The sequence below is a fragment of the Ahaetulla prasina genome, chromosome 11, assembly GCF_028640845.1.
Source record: "Ahaetulla prasina isolate Xishuangbanna chromosome 11, ASM2864084v1, whole genome shotgun sequence".
In the NCBI taxonomy this organism is placed as follows: domain Eukaryota; kingdom Metazoa; phylum Chordata; class Lepidosauria; order Squamata; family Colubridae; genus Ahaetulla; species Ahaetulla prasina.
In genome coordinates, this window is record NC_080549.1 from 7185932 (window position 1) to 7209564 (window position 23633).

General features: G+C 41.7%; 1 protein-coding gene across 3 annotated transcripts in view; it reads right to left on the bottom strand.

Annotated features, from left to right (window-relative positions):
• Positions 1 to 23633, bottom strand: part of THOC2 (THO complex subunit 2) — a 63794-nt gene that overhangs the window by 29849 nt on the left and 10312 nt on the right. For all 3 annotated transcript variants that reach the window (XR_009156671.1, XR_009156672.1, XM_058196529.1), the window contains exons 4-20: positions 22484 to 22535; positions 21244 to 21314; positions 19791 to 19912; positions 19272 to 19405; positions 18538 to 18704; positions 16411 to 16503; positions 14661 to 14816; positions 13319 to 13491; positions 12194 to 12389; positions 8065 to 8106; positions 7594 to 7724; positions 7388 to 7489; positions 6455 to 6539; positions 5517 to 5610; positions 3456 to 3536; positions 2204 to 2300; positions 888 to 1005 (exon numbers count right to left, since the gene is read on the bottom strand). Coding sequence is in view for 1 of the 3 variants with exons in the window: in XM_058196529.1 (XP_058052512.1) it covers positions 888 to 1005; positions 2204 to 2300; positions 3456 to 3536; positions 5517 to 5610; positions 6455 to 6539; positions 7388 to 7489; positions 7594 to 7724; positions 8065 to 8106; positions 12194 to 12389; positions 13319 to 13491; positions 14661 to 14816; positions 16411 to 16503; positions 18538 to 18704; positions 19272 to 19405; positions 19791 to 19912; positions 21244 to 21314; positions 22484 to 22535 (1914 nt within the window). In the remaining 2 variants the exon portion in view is untranslated. The remainder of the gene's footprint in view (positions 1 to 887; positions 1006 to 2203; positions 2301 to 3455; positions 3537 to 5516; positions 5611 to 6454; positions 6540 to 7387; positions 7490 to 7593; positions 7725 to 8064; positions 8107 to 12193; positions 12390 to 13318; positions 13492 to 14660; positions 14817 to 16410; positions 16504 to 18537; positions 18705 to 19271; positions 19406 to 19790; positions 19913 to 21243; positions 21315 to 22483; positions 22536 to 23633) is intronic.

Here is a 23633-nt window from a genome sequence, read left to right on the forward strand (position 1 = left end):
AGGAAGAAGAAAAGAAAAACAATAGGACAGGAACGGTAGGCACGCTGGTGCTCTTATGCACGCCCCTTATGGTCCTCTTAGGAATGGGGTGAGGTCAATAGTAGAAAGTTTTTGGTTGAAGCTTTTAGGATTATGGGAAGAGACCACAGAGTCAGGTAAAGTATTCCAAGCACTGATGATTCTGTTACAGAAGTCATATTTTCTGCAATCTAGATTAAAGCGGTTGACATTAAGTTTAAATCTATTGGTTGCTCTTGTATTATTGCAATTAAAGCTGAAGTAGTCTTTGACAGGAAGGACATTACAATAGATGATTCTGTGAGTTAAACTTAGGTCTTGTCGAAGGCGACGGAGTTCCAAGTTTTCTAAGCCTAGGATTTCAAGTCTGGTGGGATAAGGTATTTTGTTGTTTTCAGAGGAATGGAGAACTCTTCTTGTAAAATATTTCTGGACTCGCTCACTTGTATTGATGTCAGAGATGTGGTGAGGGTTCCAAACAGGCGAGCTGTATTCTAGAATTGGTCTAGCAAATGTTTTATATGCTCTGGTTAGTAGTTGTTTCTGACTCTAGGGGGGAGTGCTCATCTCCGTTTCAAAGACAGGGCCGTGGTGGCTCAGGCTGTAAGATAGCCTGTTATTAAAACACAGCAGCCTGCAATTACTGCAGGCTCGAATCCCACCAGGCCCAAGGTTGACTCAGCCTTCCATCCTTTATAAGGTAGGTAAAATGAGGACCCAGATTGTTGGGGGGGCAATAAGTTGTCTTTGTAAATATATACAAATAGAATGAGACTATTGCCCTATACATTGTAAGCCGCCCTGAGTCTTCGGAGAAGGGCGGGGTATAAATGTAAACAAAAAAAAAAAAAAAAACATACAACACACACCTCTGCTTTCAGCTGCTCCCCACCAGTCATGGCTTCTAGCTGTTCCATGGTCATTTCTTCAGTGATTTCAATTCCGGCCATTTTTTGTACCACTTCTTTCAAAATGAGGAGGTCAAAACTACAGGGGAAGAAGAAAAAGAAAAGAAGAATGAGGGAGCAAAAGTGAAGCAAAACTAAGAAATGGATTGCATGGAGACAAAATTGATTTTACAGTACATATTACCCCGATCATATCTGGATGCTCCCATAATACTTTTTGAATTTGTTTGTGTCTGTCTGTCTATCCTCTATCTATCCATCCATAATAGCCGTAGTGGCGCACTGATTAGAATGAAGGATTGCTGGCTAACTCTGCCCACTGCCAGAGTTCGATCCTGACCAGCTCAAGGTTGACTCAGCCTTCCAACCTTCTGAGGTCGGTAAAATCAGGACTCAATTTTTTTAAAAAATAATTTTTAAATTTTATTTTAATACAAACATTTCATCTTTAATTAAACAGTATGTCGTCTGGGTACAAATATATATATATATATATTTGCATTTATATCCCGCCCTTCTCCGAAGACTCAGGGCGGCTTACACTATGTTAGCAATAGTCTTCATCCTATTTGTATATTTATATACAAAGTCAACTTATTGCCCCCAACAATCTGGGTCCTCATTTTACCTACCTTATAAAGGATGGAAGGCTGAGTCAACCTTGGGCCTGGTGGGACTAGAACCTGCAGTAATTGCAGGCAGCTGTGTTAATAACAGACTGTGTTACCAGTCTGAGCCACAGAGGCCCTTTTGTGCAATAACAACTAAGATTTACAGCCATGTTTAATATTTTGTCTATTCTTAACCTGATAATAATACCTAATATACCTACTATTATGACAATCCTCTTCTTAGCTTATTTAACTCTGTTAAAACATATTTAAACTAAATTTATTTAAATATTTAAATATTTTAATTTAAATATTTATTTAAATATTTAAACGCAGAGCTGGAAATCAGGTAAGGCGGCAAGAGGAGCCCCATCTTGCTCCATGTGCCCCAAAATAATAAATCCTGCCTGAAAATAAGGCCAAGCGCTTATTTTGGGGTTCAAAAAAAATATAAGACAGGGTTTTATTTTCGGGGAAACACGTTATGTTTTAACAGGATTGCTGTGAAAACAAAGAAAGCTATACAGGTGGAGACCCTCTCCCACCGCCTATGGCTTCCAAAGCTGACAGACCCTTTGAGAGCTGTATGCAACAAAATTTCATTTTAATAGATGCCGATCCGTGTACATTGAAAGTGACAATGAAGTTATTCTCGATTCCCCTCACCTTTTTCCCGCCTTGAGTTGATTTGCCACATACTGGAGGAGTCCGGCAAGTTCTATTGGGTATTTTCGAAAAACAGCACCGCAAAAACTCGCTAAGCCTGAAGTGAACAGGTGAAAAGAAACAGACCGGGGTCTTCATAAATGTATTTTAATAGATATGTATTAAAATTAGAATTACATAGGTTGGCTAATTATTTTACAAGTAGTGTAATGGACACTAGAATAACATTTCAATACAAATAGATATGAAGAAAGGAATAAGGGAAATAGGAGATGAGTAAGAACGAAACAATAAGCGAAACTAGAATTTGAAATATTAAAAATACATAAACATGATTAGCAGTGAAATATTAGAACTAAAAAATGGGTGATTAGATAATGAACGAATATATTTTAATATACATATGTGTATTAACCGAATCATACTCTATATTATAGAATTATGTATTAATGATTGTGATTGGTACTAGGAGTGTATATTGAGGCAATGAACAATGAAAGATTGAAGGATGAATTTTTGATATAACTTGATGTGAAGAGTTAACTAAAGGAAGTGAAAAAAACCCCCACGTCTTTGAATATTATAGCGATATTGGAAGGGGGAAAAAGAAAATAAAATTGAGACAGAAACAAGAGGGGAATAATAATAATAATAATAGTAATAGTAGTAGTAGTAATAATAATAATAATAATAATAAAAATATGTATATGTATATGTATATGTATATATGACATGAAGGTATATGAAAGAACATATACTACGAAAGCTTACAATTGAAGGGTGATAGTAAAAGATACGTGTATATGAAACTATGAAAATGAAATGTAATAACTAGGAGTAATAACATTATGTTTATTATACTGAAATGTATGATACCCAGGTATCACCCTATTCACACCCTGATATATATAAACAATATAAAATAAAAAGACTTGAAATACAAAAGAAATAGACTGAGGTAACTACCTAACAACGTAGTCCTGAGTTTAGCAAGCCAGAAATTAATACTTTTAATTTATACATTTAATTAATACATGTGATGCGATTCCCAAATATTTCGAAAGATGACTTAGAGACTGGATCTGTGTGGAAAGCAGCTAATGAGAGCTTTTATTTAAGGTGGCTTTTTTTCAAGTTTTGTAAACCCCTCCATGTTCTTCCAGAAGAACTGCTGTAGAAATAAATCCAAATAAAGACCAGCTGCCTCCAGTCCTTTTAGCTGGATAAAAACATACAAAAGACAAATACTTACTCTGAAGCCAACTGGAGATTGTAGTGTCGTCGTGTTTCATTCTCTCCTTCTCGGGATTTGCCAATGCTTCAATTATGCAATCTTGGATGACGTTAAGCAAGAATTCTGCCCAATTGTTAAATGTCAGCTTTAAAAGATATTACAGGGTGGAGACAGCCGAGACAGTCTGGCAGGAGAGAATAATTGTGGCTTTGGGTTGTTTGCTTGCAAACGTTTCATTACCCAACTAAGTAACTTCATCCGTTCTTCAATCCGTCGTGGCATGGATATTACGTAGTTGGATAATGAAATCTCTGCAAGAAAATAACCGAGCAGAGAGTTCCAAGGACCTCAAATTCAGTCCTTAAGACAAGGCATCAAAAGATCTGCCTCTGGGCTGTTACATTTCTTAGTAAACACCACTAAGAAAGGAAAAGTTTTTCAAGCCCTTCCATTGTTAAATGTCAGCTTTAAAAGATATTACAGGGTGGAGACAGCCGAGACAGTCTGGCAGGAGAGAATAATTGTGGCTTTGGGTTGTTTGCTTGTAGACGTTTCATTACCCAACTAAGTAACTTCATCCGTTCTTCAATCCGTCGTGGCATGGATATTACGTAGTTGGATAATGAAATCTCTGCAAGAAAATAACCGAGCAGAGAGTTCCAAGGACCTCAAATTCAGTCCTTAAGACAAGGCATCAAAAGATCTGCCTCTGGGCTGTTACATTTCTTAGTAAACACCACTAAGAAAGGAAAAGTTTTTCAAGCCCTTCCATTGCTACGCAATACTGCTAATTCTTAAAATTAGCAATTTTTAAATTTAATTTAATAATTAAAATTAGGGGCCTCTGGTGGCTCAGCAGACTAAGTCTGTCTGTTATTAACAGCAGCTGCTTGCAATTACTGCAGGTTCAAGTCCCGCCAGGCCCAAGGTTGACTCAGCCTTCCATCCTTTATAAGGTAGGTAAAATGAGGACCCAGATTGTTGGGGGCAATAAAGTTGACCGCTCTGAGTCTTCGGAGAAGGGCGGAATATAAATTCAAATAAAAAAAATGAAGTAGTTATTAAAAAAAACACTTTTAAGAAATATCTTTGGAAAAGCTGCTGTTCTGACCCAGGGTTCACAAAAGCCCGCAGCAGACTCCTTGTCCTGACAAAACCCATTTTTATTAAGCTAATGTGAATTCCTCTCATCCACATCCACTCCCGGCAAACAGTCTTTCCAGGGTGAATTTACAACCACAGGCCTTATCAGGCTTGGAGAGCTGCCAGGCTGCACAAGAAAATACTTGGCAAGGTGTCTCTGAGAGTCACGAACAAATCTTTCACACTAATGAAGTGAACTAATTGTCTCCTGCAAACTCCCCTCCTCTTTTGCTCCTCTTTATTCCCTCTGGGAGGGGCCATTCACCGTCCACCTGTGCCTTTACTCCTGAGTCGGCCCTTGTTCCTTAACTGTTCCCTTCTCCTGGCAGCTCTGCGCATGCACACATCGGGAAAAGGCTCCAGCTGTTCTTCAGCCCCATTTATCTCCGACTCCGAAGGTAGCTGAAAACTGCCCTGGCCCCCTCTCTGCCTCCGATGCAGAGCACTCATCAGAGCCTTCCCCAGACTCCAGGACTGGCCCATGTTCCTGTCCAACCTCCTCACTGTCCAAATCTTGCCGCCAGTTCTGCTGGCCACTGGCGGGCCACAACGGCTGAAGTTCTATGATGGGGTGGATTTTATTTGATTGTAAAATTGAGGCTTAATTCTACTGAACAATTATACTAACTACAACCTTTGATCCCTTGTAGCTAAAATTTAACATTTGTGCCACGTGGCAAAAAGAAGAGGAATTCTTACCGCCTTCAAAAAAAAGTTTGAAATGCTTCAAAATAACTAACCCAAAGAAACTTAGGAGCTTTAAGTCACTTGTGTTAAAACGATTACATTTTCTGAGTCTGACTTCAATATGGCAAGAACGGTTAGCCCTAAAATGGTGAGCAGTGGATTACACTGGAATCCCTCGTGAGGAACAACGGAGGCAGCAGAAACGTAGAACAAGACAGATCCCAGTTCCAGGAAACTGGCAAAGGATACAAGCCAAAACATCATAGTTTAGTGAAGTGAGGTATTTCAATGAATCAACAACTGGAGTTATTAAATTATCGTATTTCTGGATCTGCGACAAAATCTGAAAAGAATAAGTAAAAATGAAATGTTTAGAGATATATACCTGCACATTTGTGAGTGTTTCACAGCCTTGAGAAAAATTATTTCTGTAATTAGCGGGTAGTCCTTGGGTTATAACCACTCATTCAGCGACCATTCAAAGTTACAAAGGAACTGAATGAGGGAGATTTACGACTGGCTCTCCGAGTTTCGGTCACTGCCCTGTCCCGGTGATCACACAATTGTGATCTAGGCACTGGGTGCCTGGATTGTGATTACATCATAGTGAGACACCATCATGTGATCACGACTTGTGATGCCTGCCGGCTTCCCATAAGCAAAGTCAATGGGGAAGCCAGCAGGAATGCAAAAGTTGCTTTGGCCACTTTTTTGCTCATTTACGCTTTATAGCTCTATAGCACCACCCTGTGGCACGTACACAAACACACACACACAGACATACACATGCCACTTGTAGCCCTCAGTTCTCACCTGCCAACCTGCTCGCCTGGGACCCCTGCCTTTTCCTGCTTAATGACCTGTACAGTCCTGGGGTTACAATGGGAACCAGGATTGCTGGTCTTGCTGTCGCTACGCAAGATGGTTATTTGATTTTGTGCTTTACGACCAAACCACTCAGTGGCAGAAATTCCTGTCCCAACTGCGACTGTAACCTGAGGACCGCAATCTCTTCTCACTCAATCCTTTCCTTTCGTTTACATGTTTACAATCAAGTTACAGTGCATTAATTGTAAAATTTTGATAAAACATGTGCAGTTTTGTACTAGGTATGTTTTAAACTATGCAGCTTCGCGGCACATCTGCTGCGACAACAGATACGTATCTCAACTTATCTTGCCACCTACATAGTCAAATAAAATGGTTGGGTTGCTGTGACTCAGTTTCCCAATTTGTCTTCCAGAAGGTTTTACGTTCTCCTTCGTTAAACGCCTGTAAGAAAATACTGTACTTTAGTTCTTTTGTTTTGCAGCTTTCTTTGCTAATTACAAAGAAAATTAATTTTACTCTCCTTTGAATAAAGTCTAAGATTGTCCCCTCCAAATCCTGGGGAAAACGGCATATATGGTCACATTTCATATGTAATGTATTAATTATCTTGAACTTAAGGGTGTAAAAGCAAAATAAGAAATCATACTTGTGAGATGTCAAGTATGGATTTTTTTCTAATCTAGAAAAAAAAAATAACCAGGTTTTAATTCAACCCTTATTATATTACTTAAGCTGGAATTATTTAAATAACAATTCCTGAGTTTCACACTGACTACAGGAAGTTTTGCTCAATAGTTTACCTCAGGAAATATAGGTGTGGCACTCTTGTCATATAATTTAGTCATATAATTTAGTCCAGGGGTCTCCAACCTTAGTAACTTTAAGGTTTGTGGACTTCAACTCCAAGGCTGGCTGAGGAACTCTGGGAGTTGAAGTCCACAAGCCTTAAAGTTACTAAGGTTGGAGACCCCTGATTTAGTCAGCAATCCTATACATCTTACGAATAATCTCCCCCCAGTCAAATAGGATGCAAAAGAATATAGATGTTCAAAACTAATTTTATGAGAACACCAACAACTGCCTTGAGGCTTAGAAATTAACTTTTGCAAAACGACTGTCCAACTGTACTCATGACCAACTGTACCCAGCATGATTTGGAGGACGAATAGAATATTCTGGATTTCTCCAGAACATTCCACGCTAGATCTATCCAGAACATTCCATTTTGAAGGCGTCTGGTTTCACACATGCTTAATAGGACTGTTTATTCAAGCAAATATTTAACTTACTTCATTATATATTTGGCTCTGTCAATTATCTGAGCTTTAACTTTCACTAGAAGTGGATGGCTGTTGTACGTTTCGTTCTTCCACTGGCCGTAGAGACGATACCTAGTACAGGACGCAGGGAGAAAAGGAAGTCATTTATGTATTTTTTTTCCCCCGTCCAAAAGCACTGAGATATTGTGTTTAAAACATTCTAGGTAATTACTCACCGGTGCTGGTATGGAAATGTTTTAAACATCCCCCAGAGTTCCTCAGACATGCATGCGTTACAGTCCATTAGAGAAAGAGAAGGAAGCAGAACCTGGTCAGTGATACTCAGCAAGCAGCTGAATAGTATCTCCTGGGGAACCAGGAAGAGAAGAGGGGGGGAAAAAATCAAACTTTAGTTAAGGGGAGGGGACTCTTTTTAATTTGCTCAATCTGATTTTTTTTTTTACAACTTTGTCATGCACTTTTGAAGACGTTTTGCTTCTCATCCAAGAATTACATCTTTATCCAGAAGACAACTAGAATGGCAGGCGGTAAGAGTCAACCCTACGGGCTGTTGTTGCTCGTACAATGCCTATGTCAGCCAACAACAAGTAAGTGTCCCTGGAAAACCGGATGGTTAGTTCTATCTTGCATCAAATATTACAAGATCTGTCAAGGAAGTTTCCTTTTTTTTTTGTAAAAGAACCTACCGTTTTCTCTCTGTCCTCTTGTTTGTTTCCGTCCAACTGGTACTACGGGAAAAAGAAGGCAGGTTAACTCTAAGAGGTCATGGCTTCAGACCAAAGAGACTATCTCAAGCATGTTAATGAAAACCTTTCCTTTTCCAAGTTTCAAAGAGAAACATCATGGCGGAACTAAATTTTTTGAATCTCTGAAAGGGAAAGAATGGGGGTGTGGGGTGCGGTAGCTCCTCCATAATGTGGCATGCAAGAGAAGGAGAACTATGGATCTCCATGGCTACAATAACTCACAAATTACTCTGTTGATACGTCAACAGTTAGAAACCTCCCTCCCCCAACCTTCATTTTTAATCCTTCAATGCTTGGTGACATTTGTAGGATATCTCTTTCCCACCTTGGTTAAACCCACGAAGGAGAAAATTAGGATTGTCCCGAAGACGCTTTTTTCAGGAGGCAACTGGACTCTCTTTTTTTTGTTTGTTTTGAAGACGTTTCGCTTCTCATCCAAGAAGCTTCTTCAGCTCTGACAGGATAGTGGGGAATGGAAGAGCGGAAGCAGCTTCTTGGATGAGAAGCAAACCGTTTTCAAAGAAAAAAAAACAAGAAAGTCCAGGTGCCTCCTTGAAAAAGCACCTTCGGGATGACCACTTTCTGGATGACTGAGAATCTCTACAGAGAAAAGCAATTGTAATTGAGTCCACAAGATTACAAAGGTAGTTTTGGTCACATTATAAAAAAGGTGCTGGACTTTGGAAAGAGTGCAGAGAAGAGCAACAAAGATGATGAGGGGGCTGGAGGCTAAAAGATACAAAGAATGGTTGCAGGAACTGGGTATGTCTAGCCTGATGAAAAGAAGGACCAGGGGTGACATGATAACAGTGCTCCAATATCTCAGGGGCTGCCAGAAAGAAGAGGGAGTCAAGCTATTCTCCAAAGCACCTGAGGGCAGGACAAGAAGCAATGGGTGGAAGCTAATCAAGGAAAGAACCAACCTAGAACTAAGGAGAAATTTCCTGACAGTAAGAATGTGAAGTGGCTTGCCTTCAGAAATTGTGGGTGCTCCATTGCTGGAAGTTTTAAAGAAGAGACTGGACAGCGACTTGTTTGGAACACTACAGGGTCTCCTGCTTGAGCAGAGGGTTGGACTAGAAGATCTTCAAGGTCCCTTCCAACTCTAATTCTATGAAATGGTCTAACTGGTACTTAACCACTGAGCCGTATGTAGCTTGGCATTACTAGGCGTAGTTTTGCACCTATATATAACCTGCTTCCCCTTTCCAAAATGGCTAGAGGAAAACACACAATGGTGTTGGCCAACTGAGTCTTTCAACCTAGCTTCCAAACTTGAATGGAGTGTCTTAAGCTTAGGACCTCCGGAGTGGTTGAAATGGTCCATGCTAAACTTGAAAGAACCTGTTTGGATTCACCCCCTTCTTTGACGTTTTGTGAACAAAGCAAATGCAATGGAACCAGACCATGAGCAAAACACAATTTAGCACAAAGTAGGAAATCTAGAAATAAGGAGAAATTTTCTGACAGTGAGAGCAATCAACCCATGGAACAGGAGTTGCCTTCGGAAGTTGTGGGAGCTTCATCACTGGAGGCTTTCAAGAAGAGATTGAACTGAAAATTGTCAGAAATGGTGTAGGGTCTCCTGCTTGGATGGGGGGTTGGACTACATGACCTATAAAGTCCCTTCTAACTCTGTTAATCTATATCAAACCCAGCAAATGGAGGGGAAAAGAGTTTACTTTATGCCAGGAAACATTATTTTTTTAAATTAATGTTAATTCTAGAGGAGTTAAGCTTGTTTTTAATTATTTTGGTCAGCCTGTTTTGAGTTCTTTTTAGGAGAAAATGATTTTAAATAAGAAAATTCTTTTCTTCCTCATAGCTGTCCCGGAAAAAGAAAATGCAAACTTCAAGGTTGCTTATTCGCATTATCCCAAAGGGGAGTCGGGCTTTATTTGCAAATCAGGAAAACGTGACAAGAAGCCCCTCATCTCCAAGAGGTGAGTGAAGACATTTGGTACCAGCAAACTAAAAAAACAAAATCAGCTCTCAACCCTATGCTGCATTTTTATTTTGCAAGACATCTGGAGATGGCTCTCAGCAACCTGCCAAATCCTGACTTGGGCTTACAAGAGCTTATCTAATTAACAGATGTTTAGAAGATAAATTTCACTGCGTTTTGTACAGAATCCACTCTAACTGCCTGTCAAGTGTTTAACAGTGAAATTATACGGGAGCACTTTTGCTGTATAAAGAAGATTATAATTTTCCTCTCACACTAGACTGACAACAGCACGGTTTTATTTATTACCCGTTACTTGTATGGGTAACTATTAGCGGTAGAATTCCCAAAGAAAAGAAACGACAGAATCGGGCATTAAAAACGTCAACTCGCTTATACAGTTTTAATATTCACTGTTTAAACTGGCCCTTTAAGACCGCAAAGACTTATGTTAACTCAGTTCTCTCTTCAACTGCTTGCTTTTGAAACAGCTTATGGATAATCATCATCATCAACATCATCTTGTGGGACTTTTGAATACAGATGGATCATCATTTGGAACACAACACGCCAGATATCATGGTTGTCGAGGGCCGAAGCGTACAATTTATTGATATCACTGTACAGGAGACGCCAGAGTTGAAGAAAAAGAACTGGGAAAAAAATCACGAAATATTGCGACCTGTCCATTGAAACTATACAGTTATGGATGAAACGTGTAACAGTGGATGGATGAAACATTATCATCGGGGTACTTGGTACCATGTCCAATAATTTTACAACACACATCAAGAAATTGCAACTTCCTGCAATAACATCAGAGGAACTGCAAAAAAAACCTGTGCTACTTGAAACACCGTATATTTTAAGAAGATACTTGGTTGATACCTAGGACGCTGGCAGCAACCCATATCAACCATTAGCACCAGTCAATGGTATTTATGATACATTTTTAAATGATCAGTTGACTGAGTTTCATGTTTACTGAATAAAAAAATAACCATGTCCACGAATTTTGCAAAATACATCAAGAAGTTGCAGCTTTCTGCTGTAGCACCAGCGGAGCAGCAAAAGACTGCGCTACTTGGAACAACATACATTTTAAGATGATGCTTGGTTGATACCTAGGATGCTGGCAGCAACCCGTATCAACCATCAGAGCCAGTCAATGATATTTGTGATACATAATAATAATAATAATTTTAAACACGAAAAATAGCAGAAAGGAAGAGTGAGAGCTGTAAGGTGTCTTATGGATACCTTAATGGGAAAAGGGATAGAATCAAGATCACGTGAAGGGTTAATATCACTTTATAACGCCTTGGTAAGGCCACACTTGGAATACTGCATCCAGTTTTGGTCACCACAATACAAAAAAGATGCTGAGACTCTAGAAAGAGTGCAGAGAAGAGCAACAAAGATGATTAGGGGAATGGAGGCTAAAACATATGAAGAATGGTTGCAGGAACTGGGTATGTCTAGTTTAAAGAAAAGAAGGACTAGGGGAGACAGGATAGCAGTGCTCCAACATCTCAGGGGCTGCCCCAAAGAAGAGGGAGTCAAGCTATTCTCCAAAGCCCCTGAGGGTAGAACAAGAAGCAATAGATTTAAGACTGTCATGACTCATGACCATAATGGGCAGGTTGTAACTCAAGGATGCTGCTGCTAAGACACTAAGACACTTACATTTAAGGATACATCAGGCAAGGGAAGTCATAGCTGGAAGCTGACCTACTGTTATGTTCAAAGTGTGTTTCTGCTGTTGCAAGCTTGTTAACAAACTAGGGGGGAAGGAAGGGGGAAATAATGGAATGAAGGCTCCAGACATCAAGAAGGCAAACCGTGGGAGCCAAGGACACTTCAGCAGCTGGCTAAAAAAAACTCAGAAACACTTTCTCATAACAATACAATGACATTCCATTGGACCATGTGACCGGCACTAATAGGGGGAGGGAGAATTCTGTATTTTTAATTACATGGCATGGCACAGGAGTTAGCTAGAGCCAGTTTCGCCTTAAGCCAGTGCCGAAATGATGTATCCAATGAAGTTTTGCCTAAAGAGATTGGACCGTCTCGACTTTGCTTGCTCAAGTTGGGTCCGTCAGTCGGCACCTTGGCACCTACCTCTTTCATGAAGGCTTTCCCAAGTCGCAAGACTTTTGCGAAGAGAATGGGATCGTGGGAGAGATGCGGGCCGAGATAGCAAAGCATGTTGAACACTTCTTTCCTTAAGTCTTCAAAATGTTCGACTGGCTTTGGGGCCCTCTTGTTTTGCAAAGGGGGAACTGGGGTTCCTTTGGCACCTTTGAGGACTCCGACCCTGAAACGAAAAAGGAAAGTTCTTTAAATGTGAGGTTTTGGGGAGAACTTCTCAAAAACACCTGACAGGACAAGAGAAAACCCTTCTCCATGCCTAAGGCTTGAGGCAGGTGTGTCAAACTCAAGGCCCGCAGGCCGGGTCCGGCCCACCCTGCGGGCTGCTTAGATCTGGCTTGCGAGGCTGCCCTGGAAACAGCGAAGGACCAGCTCGCAGTGCTTCTGCCAGCAAAAAGGGAGCTTGGGAGGGCCGCAGATGGTAATGTTGCGCTGGCCACGCCCACCCTGGCCACGTCCACCTGCCCCCCCAAAGGTCAAAGACAACCCTGATGTGGCCCTCAATGAAATTGAGTTTGACACCCATGGTGTCAGGCCTGGAAGCCATCTTCTGCATTGGGCCTTCAGGCCTGCCACATTTACTACTGTGGGAAACTGGGAGGGAAGATTGTATGGAGCCAGGGTGACATATAGTCAAAATAACATTACTTTCTCAGAGAGTCAAAGACATCTTCCCCTGCACCTGGAAGGCTGGAACTGGGAGGCATCTCCAGTTGGGATGGTGCTTGGATTGGACCAGGTGATGGACCATGTGGGTACTGGGCAGGGACTTGGACTTTCCTTTGGGTGGGAAAAACCTGGAAGCTTTCAGATTCGGGTTTCCCCAGATGTGCCAATATGACATCTCTAATAAAATGGAACTTCAAGGAAACTCAAAGCCTCGGAGTTTTCATTTGTTGGGGGTGTTACTTGGAACCCTGACACTTAGCTTGAGGAGTAAAAAAAATATTGATAAACTCTTCCACCACTCTCTCAGCCACAGATTCTAAAACCAAGGAAGTAGCAATCAAGGAACCCTAAAATTATGTGGTTCGTGAAAATACGCCCAATGCGTCTCGTTTAATCGATTTTATTTGGCATGCAGACCCCATTCACCTTCGATAGAGAGGCTCGATCATCACATGGAGAAGCTGGCAAAGAGCGAGAGCGATGGGTTTGTGTGAAGTTGCGTAAAACGGAGGCATCTGGTCCATAATGCTTTGCGCGTGCTGCCAATCACCGATTTTTAACATGGCTTCTAATAAACCCAGTTTCTGGTTATCTGGTGGCTGGAAAAAAGATAACGAAGCAGAAGAAAGTATTTATTTTTTTTAGAGCGGAAGTTTAGTTTCTCCCAAGACTATCACAGAAAGCATGTTTTCAAAAATACCTGCCTATTAATTACAGTTTTTCTATTCTTCGATATTAGGGATGAAATAATCTGGTTTTGTATGTATGTATGTATGTATGTATGTTATGTATGTATGTTATGTATGTAAAACAAAAAATAGACATTCTGTGAGCTCCAGAACTAAAATAATATACTTGGAAATACCTGGAACTCGTATTTTTAAAATAGTCTGTAATATATATATCTATATATATATGTGTCTGTGTGCATGCGTGTGTATGTATGTGTGTGTATGTATAATATATATGTATATGTGCATGTGTATACATACATACATACATAAATATATAAAACCAGGTGCCTAATTAAACCATACAGTTCCTGAAATGCAGGTAATCTTTGACTTACGACCACAATTGACCCCAAAGTTTATGTCAGCCAGCGACAGTTATTAAGTGACTTTGCCCCACAATACAACCTTTCTCGGCACTGTTGTTAAGTGAATCGTTGCAGTTATTTAGTCAGGAACAAAGTCCTTAAGTGGAATCTGGTTTTTCCAGTTGACTTTGCCCATCAGAAGGCTACAAAAGGGGATTGTGTGACCCCTTATTATGACCTTGAACTGTCATAAATACGAATCAGTCGCCAAGCGTCTGAATTTTAATTGAATGACCACGGGGAGGCTGCAACGGTCAAGTGTGAAAAACGGTCGTAAGTCCCCTTTTTCAGCGCCGTTGTAACTTCAAACGGTCACTAAATGAATGGTTGTAAGTCGAACACCAGCTGTATAGACTTGTGTATGTTTGGGGTGTAAGCAGCCTGAGACCGAGTATGTTAGCCCAGCATTATCAAGAGCGGAACTATTTAATATTCAGTTCATGTTTCTTTCTGTCTGGGGCTAAAATAGAGAAGACTCCTTTCCCATCATCCACATCTTCTCTGCAGGTCAAAGCAAAACTGATTCCCAACAGAACTGTGGTATATTCATGGCTTGTTAAGCCGGCTGCTAGATCACGTACTAGGAAAATTCTGTCTAACCGTATTTGCTTGATGAGCAGCGCCTCCAATCGGATTTCACGGCAGGAAGTCTGCGCGGCTGCAACTCACCTTTTCCATTTTCTCCTCTTCCTTCTCCTTCTCTTTCTCTTTCTCTTCCGTCTTTTCGGAAGAGAGCACAACCATGGTAAGTTTCCTTACAATTTGCTTCGCCTCCCCGATTTCCCGCCTGTGTTCCTCGAGGATAGCGTGGTCGGACGGCAGGAGCTAAAGAGGCAAAGGTGAACATTAGCTTTCGCATACTGGCTCTCTCTTTGATAAATATAATGGAACTTCGTAAAGTCTTTGAAACTCGTCAAATCTGGTACTCGACGTCTTTTGACACAAACGTTTGCTCCCGGTGCTCATTGTTTGTTTGGTACTCAACGCACAAGCTTGTTAGTGTCGGCTGCATTATTCCTTATGGGGAAAAATTGTTTGTTACTCAGCAGGAAAGTACTCAGCAGGAAAAGCCATGGTGGCTTAGAGTGCAATACTGCAGGATACTTCTACTGACTGTCGGCTCCCTGCAATATGGCAGTTCAAATTTCACCAGGCTTAAGGTTGACTCAGCCTTCTGTCCTTCTGAGGTGAGTAAAATGAGGACCCAGATTGTTACCGCTTAGAGAGGGCTGTGATGCACCCTGAAACGGTATGTAAGTCTAACGGCTGTTGCTATTGCCCTTCCTCCCTCCCTCCCTCCCCTCCCTCCTTCCTTCCCAGTGGTTAGAATGCAGTATTGCAGGATAATTCTACCCAATGCCAACAGTTCGATCCTGACCAGCTCAAGATTCACTCAGCCTTCCATCCTTCCGAGGTGAGTAAAATGAGGACCCAGATTGTCGAAGGCAATTTGATGACATTGTAAACTGCTTAAAGAGGGCTGTAAAGCACTGTGAAACGGTATATAAATCTAAATGCTATTGCTATCATATTTGGTACTCATCACACCTCCTGGAACCAATTAACAATGAGTACTGAGGTACCACTGTATCTGGAATAACATAGATTTAGATCCAACCTTGGAATGGCAAATGCAATGGAAAATACTTCTCCCAATAAGTATTTATTTATTATTATTATTTATTTGATCTCTATAGCTGCTCATCTCAGCAAATGACTCTGGGAGGATCAGGATAGAACCCAAATAACAGTCCAAATCCATACCGATACAGTACCACTGTCAACCCTAATCAATATTAATTCACTATATGCATATCAAAGAGAGATATTATGCAGTAAAAGAAATAGCACTTAACAATAGCACTTAGACTTATATACCGCTTTACAGCACTCTCTAAGCAATTTACAGAGTCAGCTTATTGCCCCCAACAATCTGGGTCCTCATTTTACCCACCTCAGACGGATGAGTCAACCTTGAGCTGGGATGGATGGAAGGGAAGGGAAGGGAAGGGAAAGGAAGGAAGGAAGGAAGGAAGGGCATTTAGACTAAGATACCACAGCCCAGAGGGCTGTAAGCAGCTTACAGAGTCAGCCTATTGCCCCCAACAATCTGGGTCTTCATTTTACCCACCTCGGAAGGCTGAATCAACCTTGAGCCTGGAGAGATTCGAACTGCCAAACTGCAGGCAGACGGCAGTCAGCAGAAGCGGCCTGCAGTAATGCACTCTAACCACTGCGTCAATGTTACGTTTTTCAGATTTCTTTCCTAAGTATGAGAGGATGGTCATTTTTTTACTGAGCCTGTAAATATGCTCCTAAATCATGGACTAAGCTAGAAAAGCCCCATATTTGGGAGAAATTATCTTCTGCACTCAACGGAACCTACATTCTGTTGCTAAACGCAAAACAAATAACTCACGTGCACATAAAGATCTTCCAGATCTATTAAGTTATGTTGCAAAAGGATTGCAGCGACTCTGTACAAAGACACTGGGGTCTCGCCATTTGGTTCCTGGAGAGGAAACAAAAATAGTTTTAGGAGAAATAGTTACATTAAGATCATGACTGTCAGCTTTATGAGTTTTTTTTTAAAGTTAAGTCGGGGATCCCCAAATCCCCAGGCCATGGCCCACTAACCGAGCCGTGGCCTATTCAGAATTGGGCCACGTGAGTGGTTGGCTGGAGCATGTGTGTGTGTGTGTTCAACTCAACTTGCAGGAGCAACGGGCTGGTGGTCACTAGTGTGTGCCAGCCTACTCCTTGACCAAAGGATTGCATGGGCGTGCCGGCCTACCTCTCGTGCAAGGGCTGTGTGTGTGCGCTCACCGCTCACGTGGCCCAGTTCCCCTTTCCCTCCCCCAGCCAGGCCACCAGGCCACAAAGGTTGGGGAACAATGGATGAAGTCAACTTGTTTTTTAAAATTTTGTTTTAATAAGAATTTACACAGCCTTGCACTGAATCGAAGAACGGATCACGCTGTTTGAAAACGTCTCTTAGTTCAACCCCCTCTCGTTCCTTAGCACCAAAACTAATCTTGACGTAGCAAACACCCACCCACACAACACCTACACAGAACTATATTGCTTTTTCTCTCCCTCTGAATACAGGTGTCAGCGTTCCAGAAAACCCCTCCTGCAGAAAAGACTCCGAAACCAACATCTTTCAAAGTTCTTTTACTAGCATAGGTCAACTGGCACAGTTGGAGGAAAACCCAAACTGGGGATTCCGATTCCTCCCTCAGTAATTCAAACCCCAAAATCTCCACCCTCATGACCCCTCTGCCGGTCACATGCTCCAATCCTCAACCGTCCCATGTCGAAGCATCACTCCAACCACTCCTTCTCCAGATGCGAACCTAACCTGACCTTGACCGGCAGAAAAATGTTATTATGTCTAATCATCTCTTGTACTATCACCCTCCTCCCTTCCTTTTCCACAGAGGAGAACTGTGGCAGCGCATGGAAGCTTTCGGCCTAGTATGGCTTCCAAAGCTGACAACAGGCAGTCCTTGACTTACAACAGTTTATTTAGTGGCGGTTCGAAGTCATAAAAGTGCTGAAAAATAGGACCTATGACCAGTTTTCACACTTAACAACCATGGTCATGTGATCAAAATTCAGAAGCTTGGCAACTGACTCATATTTATGACCGCTGCAGTATCCCGGGGACTCATGTGATCCCCTTTGTGATGACCCGGGGCGTGGCACAAAGGCAACACAGCCATGAGTCCCTTTATTAGCGCCAACTTTGCCCCCAACGTCCCTTTTACTCTTCGGTCTGAAGATAAACTCTCACACAAAACTGTAACAGCCGTGGGCTGAAAATACTGCAATATAAGGTAATTAATCCAGCAGGGCAAGCAAGATAAAGAGTTCCAGAAGTGAAGTAGCATGGCAGTAAATCAAACCAGTTGGGAGGATGCCAGGAATTCAGATAAAGCAGTTAACACAAGACGAACTCAGCGTTTGTTTCCGACAACCACCCCTCCTATTTGCCTCTCCTTTAAACTCCATCCCCAGGTGTGCCTTCTGAAGGGAATCGGGGCCCTTTCCCCCCTTGTAAGCCACGCAACCCACGTTGCTCTCTTCTCCGTTCTTCCCTGCGTGTCCTAGGATGAGGAGAGGGTGGGCTTGGTCTTCATCTGAACCCCCTCTCCCTGCTCTGCCCAGCTTCCTCCACAGTTTCCCCCGTTTCCTCCACAGCCAACGGAGCCACTCTCTCACTGTCAGCTGCTTGTCTTCCCCCTCGGATTCAGACTCCGACGGGGGGCACGACACCCTTTTGCGACCTTCTGATAAGCAAAGTCAATGGGGAAGTCAGTTTCGCTTAACGGTTTGACTAATTTAAGCCTACAATGATTGACTCTGCAACCGTGGCAAGAAAAAGTCCTAAAATGGGGGCAAAACTCACTTAACAAATGTTTCAATTAGCAAGAGAAATGTTGGGCTCAATGGCGGCTGTAAGTTGAGGACTACCTGCATTTCATAGTAAACAATAAATAACTGAGATAAGGGAAGGATTTTAAGCCATGAACTTCTGTGGTACCTGATAAAACTTGAATTTGAATCCAAGTATATGGCAGAGTGTTTGAGGTTCACACATATACATATACGACTCTATCAAAGGTACAAAAAATTCATCATATTCTGGTCGACATTCGTAGACTTCCAAGATAATATCCAACACTCGGTTAGGATCCAGGTTAAAACATCCTATTAAACAGATGGGAGTTATAAAAAAATTACTTTTATTCAAGACAACTAAGCAAACAAAATTAAGAAAGTATGGTACTCTAACGGTAATTTATCAAATATCCTTGATAGTCATTAATATCAGGAATATTTTTTTTAACCTGGGAAACTGTATATTATAGAGAAGAATGCAAGAATGTAGATTTGGGAGACACGATGGAGTGGAGTGGAGTGGAGTGGAGTGGAATGGAATGGAATGGAATGGAATGGAATAGAAGTCTCCAAACTTGGCAACTATAAAATTTGTGGACTTCAACTCCCAGAATTCCTCAGCCAACTTTGCTGGCTGAGGAATTCTGGGAGTTGAAGTCCACAAGTCTTAAAGTTGCCAAGGTTGGAGATCCCTGGAATAGAACAGAATAGAACAGAACAGAACAGGAGACTGGAATAAATAGAGAATACAATAGAATAGAATAGAAAAGAATAAGAACTGAATAGAATAGCATTTCAAAATATAATAAATCTAAGATATACAGTAATATAGGGAAAACTGCAACTAGTGAATTTGTCTCAGAAAACATGACTTACCTATTAAAGATTTAATATTTTCTAGGATCAATTCACTAGTGATATTTCCAGATAAATCTTGTCCCAGTTCAGCAATCAGTTTTGCATAGCCTTCGTTCTCTTCTCTTAATAAATTAAATTTCTGTTGCTTATAACTACAGTTCAACAAATAAAGAAGACAGAAAACATGAGTGTTAGAAAATTAGAAGATGGAATAAACCAGTAATTTTCTGCTTTACTTGTTTAGTAAATTTATATGGGTGCCCGGCTCAAAAAAAAAAAAAAGTCACTCTGGGCAAGTCACTATAAACAAGAACTCTTATTTAAAAAAAACAATTGTGGTTTTAAAAGAATACTTTTTTATACACAAGGTATACAAAGCCACAAGGTATAAGAGAGGATAAATGTTAATTGAAATAAGGGGGCTATCTCAAAACTCGGGGATCCTCTGAGACCCCCCCCCCCGATCAATGACACAGCTAGGTCTTGAGGGATTTCAGGAACATTAAAAGCTTTGCAGAATGTTAACGACATACTTACAAAAGTTTTGTCTTTATTTTCACAGATTTCTGATTAAACTGCTGGGACTGCTTGATAAGCCCTAATGATTCCAGAGTTTCTGGATCCAGACGCTCTTTTAATATAGTATCGGAAACCAGGTTCTGCAAAGAAAGGGAATGTTGAATTTTATCTACAACTGGATCTGACCTTATGTTATCTTTCCATAAGGGCGACCCTCTTTCTGGGGGCCGGACGTTATACAGGTGATCCTCGACCTACGACCACAATCGAACCAAACCATTTCTGTTGCTAAGGCAGTTGTTATTGTTATTGTCTCTCTATGGACTTTTAACTATACAATTTGGAATGGACAACCTTGGAACGGTGTGGGAGTAGGAATGGATTCCCAGAGGAAAAAATTGCAGGGTACAGGAACGAGGAGCGCTACTCAGGTGACCCTGAGGATGCAGATAAACCTTCAAGTGGCCTCAACAACCCTCTAAAAGGATGCAAATGACCAGCTGTCTACAAGGAAATATAAATCCTTCCATTCCCCACTATCCTGTCAGAGCTGAAGAAGCTTCTTGGATGAGAAGCGAAACGTCTTCAAAAGAAAAAACAAGAAAGTCCAGTTGCTTCCTGAAAAAAAGCACCTTCGGGAGAACCATGGCCTGGATGACTGAGAATCTCTACAGACTTTTAGCTATACAATTTGGGATGAAGACCCTTTGAATGGTGTGGGAGTAGGAATGGATTTCCAGAGGAAAAATTGCAGGCTATAGGAACCTTTTATTCTACTCAGGTGACCCTGAGGACACAGATCAACCTCCAAGTGCTTCAAGGACCCTCTAACAGGACCAACTGTCTGCTAAAAGTTGCAACACTTCCACGACAAGCAGAATAAGTGGCAGGGTTCCGAGGGACGTCCTAATTAAATCATGACCCTCAAGCCAAGCTTCAAAAGAAATCCAGTTATTTGTTAGGATATTAGCTTCCCAAGGGAAGCCAACTCTGACCCCATGTAATTTACGCCCCAATCATGATCCTGTTTCCCCTCTCCCACCAGGGTGTGTCACCAATCACATTCCAACTGCTGTGGGTAACCCTGGGAGACAGCCTTGAGAATGATATGTCTGGAATGTACTCCTGTCTTTGGCTGCTGTGCTGCTTTGTACGATTCTCATCCCGCTTGCCTATGGCAACTCGAGAGCTGGTCAGGGATGCTTTGGGAGTTGACAATAAGGAAAATTAAGCGGAGGAGGTCAGGAGAATGACTAAACTTGATCCGGTGTCATTTATCCTGAATTAAGATTCGGAATTACAGTTGGGATTTCAGGGGTCATCCAGCTGTAATCCGATGTTCAGCAGAGGTGTTTCCGTTATAAATTGGGCAGTATTAAAACAATAGAAAGTCCTAAACACTTCCAACGTATACATTTGGACAACTTGTCTTTCTCTTAAAATTTTAAAAAGCAAATAAAGAATAACTCACCAAACAAGCCAACACCAGCTGCATGAACTGGTCTCTTTTGCTCTTTTCTTCTAAACAACTGGTTTCGATGTCTACAAAACCAACAAACGCCATCCGATTATTAAGGGCTCATATTTATCATGAAAGTTGCCATCCAATACAGCAGTATCCCACCTTGGCAACTTTGAAGACCTGTGGACTTCAACTCCCAGAATTCCCCAGCCAGCTGCTGGTGCCTGGGACTACCTTGTAAGATGGCACTGTAGAATTTAGGTATTGGTCTGACCATTTCAGTGATTAAAAATTATTCGTACCAGTGGTGGGATTCAAATTTGTTTACTACCGCTTCTGTGGGCGTGGCTTGGCTTGGTGCACGTGGCAGGGGAAGGATACTGCAAAATCTCCATTCCTCCCCACTCCAGGGGAAGGTTACTGCAAAATCCCCATTTCCTCCCAATCAGCTGGGACTCGGGAGGCAGAGAATAGATGGGGGTGAGACCAGTCAGAATTTTTACTACCGGTTCTCTGAACTACTCAAAATTTCCACTACCGGTTCTCCAGAACTGGTCAGAACCTATTGAAACCTACCTCTGGTGCGTACATAAAGTTAGCTAGCATGGTGTATATGGAAAATAATCCTTTGGCTATGGAGTATGATCTGTCTTCACAGGGATCTTATATCTGTATATCTGTGTATTTGCATATCTATATAGTCATATCTTCCTAAATATGTGGATCGGGGTGAAATCCAGCAGGTTCTGACAGGTTCTGGAGAACCGGTAGTGGAAATGTCGAGTAGTTCGGAGAATCGGCAAATGCCACCTCTGGCTGGCCCCAGAGTTGGATGGGAATGGAGATTTTGCAGTATCCTTCCCTCAGGAGTGGAGGGAATGGGGATTTTGCAGTATCCTTCCCCTGGAGTGGGGTGGAAATGGAGATTTTGCAATAGCCCTCCCCTGCCATGCCCATTAAGACACGCCCACCAAGCCACACCATGCCCACCAAGCCACGCCCACAGAACCAATAGTAAAAAAAAATTGGATTTCATCACTGATGTGATGCTTCTTCAGACTTCATTATTCCTCTATCAAGGGCTAAAATTTATTCTTGCAATCCACAGCCCTTATGATGACAATGATGGTTTTGAGCAAATCCTTTAATATATGCCTTTCAAAACAAATCACTCAAATCTTTCCTATGGATTCTTCCTCGAAACTGTTAAAAGGAGCCACACTGAGAAAATTAAAGGAAGGAGACCTACCTAATATGCAGAATACATCTGCCAGAATGGAAGGCATATCATCCCGAAATTCCTGTTAAAAATAAATAATTAGGTGAGAAACATAAAAAAAAAAAATATTTAGATCGGGGCCTGCAGTTACGGTCGAGATATAATCCCACAGCTGCAAGGGACCTTGGAGGTCCTCTAGTCTAGGGGTCTCCAGCCTTGGTCCCTTTAAGACTTGTGGACTTCAAAAGTGGCTGAGGAACTCTGGGAGTTGAAATCCACAAGTCTTAAAAGGACCAAGGTTGGAGACCCTTGCTCTAGTCCAACCCTTGCTCAAGGCAGGAGACCTTATTCCACCCTGATCAAATGGTCGTCCAATTTCTACAGGTAGTCCTCGACTTACAACAGTTCATTTAGTGACCATTCAAAGTTACGCCACTGAAAAAAGGAACTTATAACCCTTTTTCATCCTACCCCCGTGGTCACAGGATCAAAATTCAGACGCCTGGCAATTGACTCATAGTTGACTCAACCGGGTTACTAATTTAACAACTTCAGTGAGTCACTGAACAATTGTGGCGAGAAAGGTCGTAAAACGGGGCAAAATTCATATAACAAATGTCTCGACAACAGAAATTTGTGGCTCAAGCTGCAGTCGTAAGGTCCGAGGACTACCTGTACGTCGGCAACTGGCTTCTTAAGAGGTCACTGGCCATAAACCATTATAACACATGAGTTGTTTTACAATAGCAGAGTTGGAAGGGACCTTGGAGGTCTTTTAGCCCAACCCCCCGCTTAGGCAGGAAACCCTACACCACTTCAGACAAATGTTTATCCAATCTCTTCTTAAAAACTTCCAGTGTTGGAGCATTCACAACTTCTGGAGGCAAGTTGTTCCACCGGTTAATTGTTCTGTCAGGAAATTTCTCCTTAGTTCTAGGTTGCTTCTCTCCTTGATTAGTTTCCACCCGTTGCTTCTTGTCCTGCCCTCAGGTGCTTTGGAGAATAGCTCGACTCCCTCTTCTTTGTGGCAGCCCCTGAGATATTGGAAGACTGCTGTCATGTCTCCCCCTACTCCTTCTTTTCATGAAACTAGACATACCCAGTTCCTGCAACTGTTCTCCATATGTTTTAGCCTCCAGTCCCCTAATGCTCTGTGTTGCTCTTCTCTGCACTGTTTCTA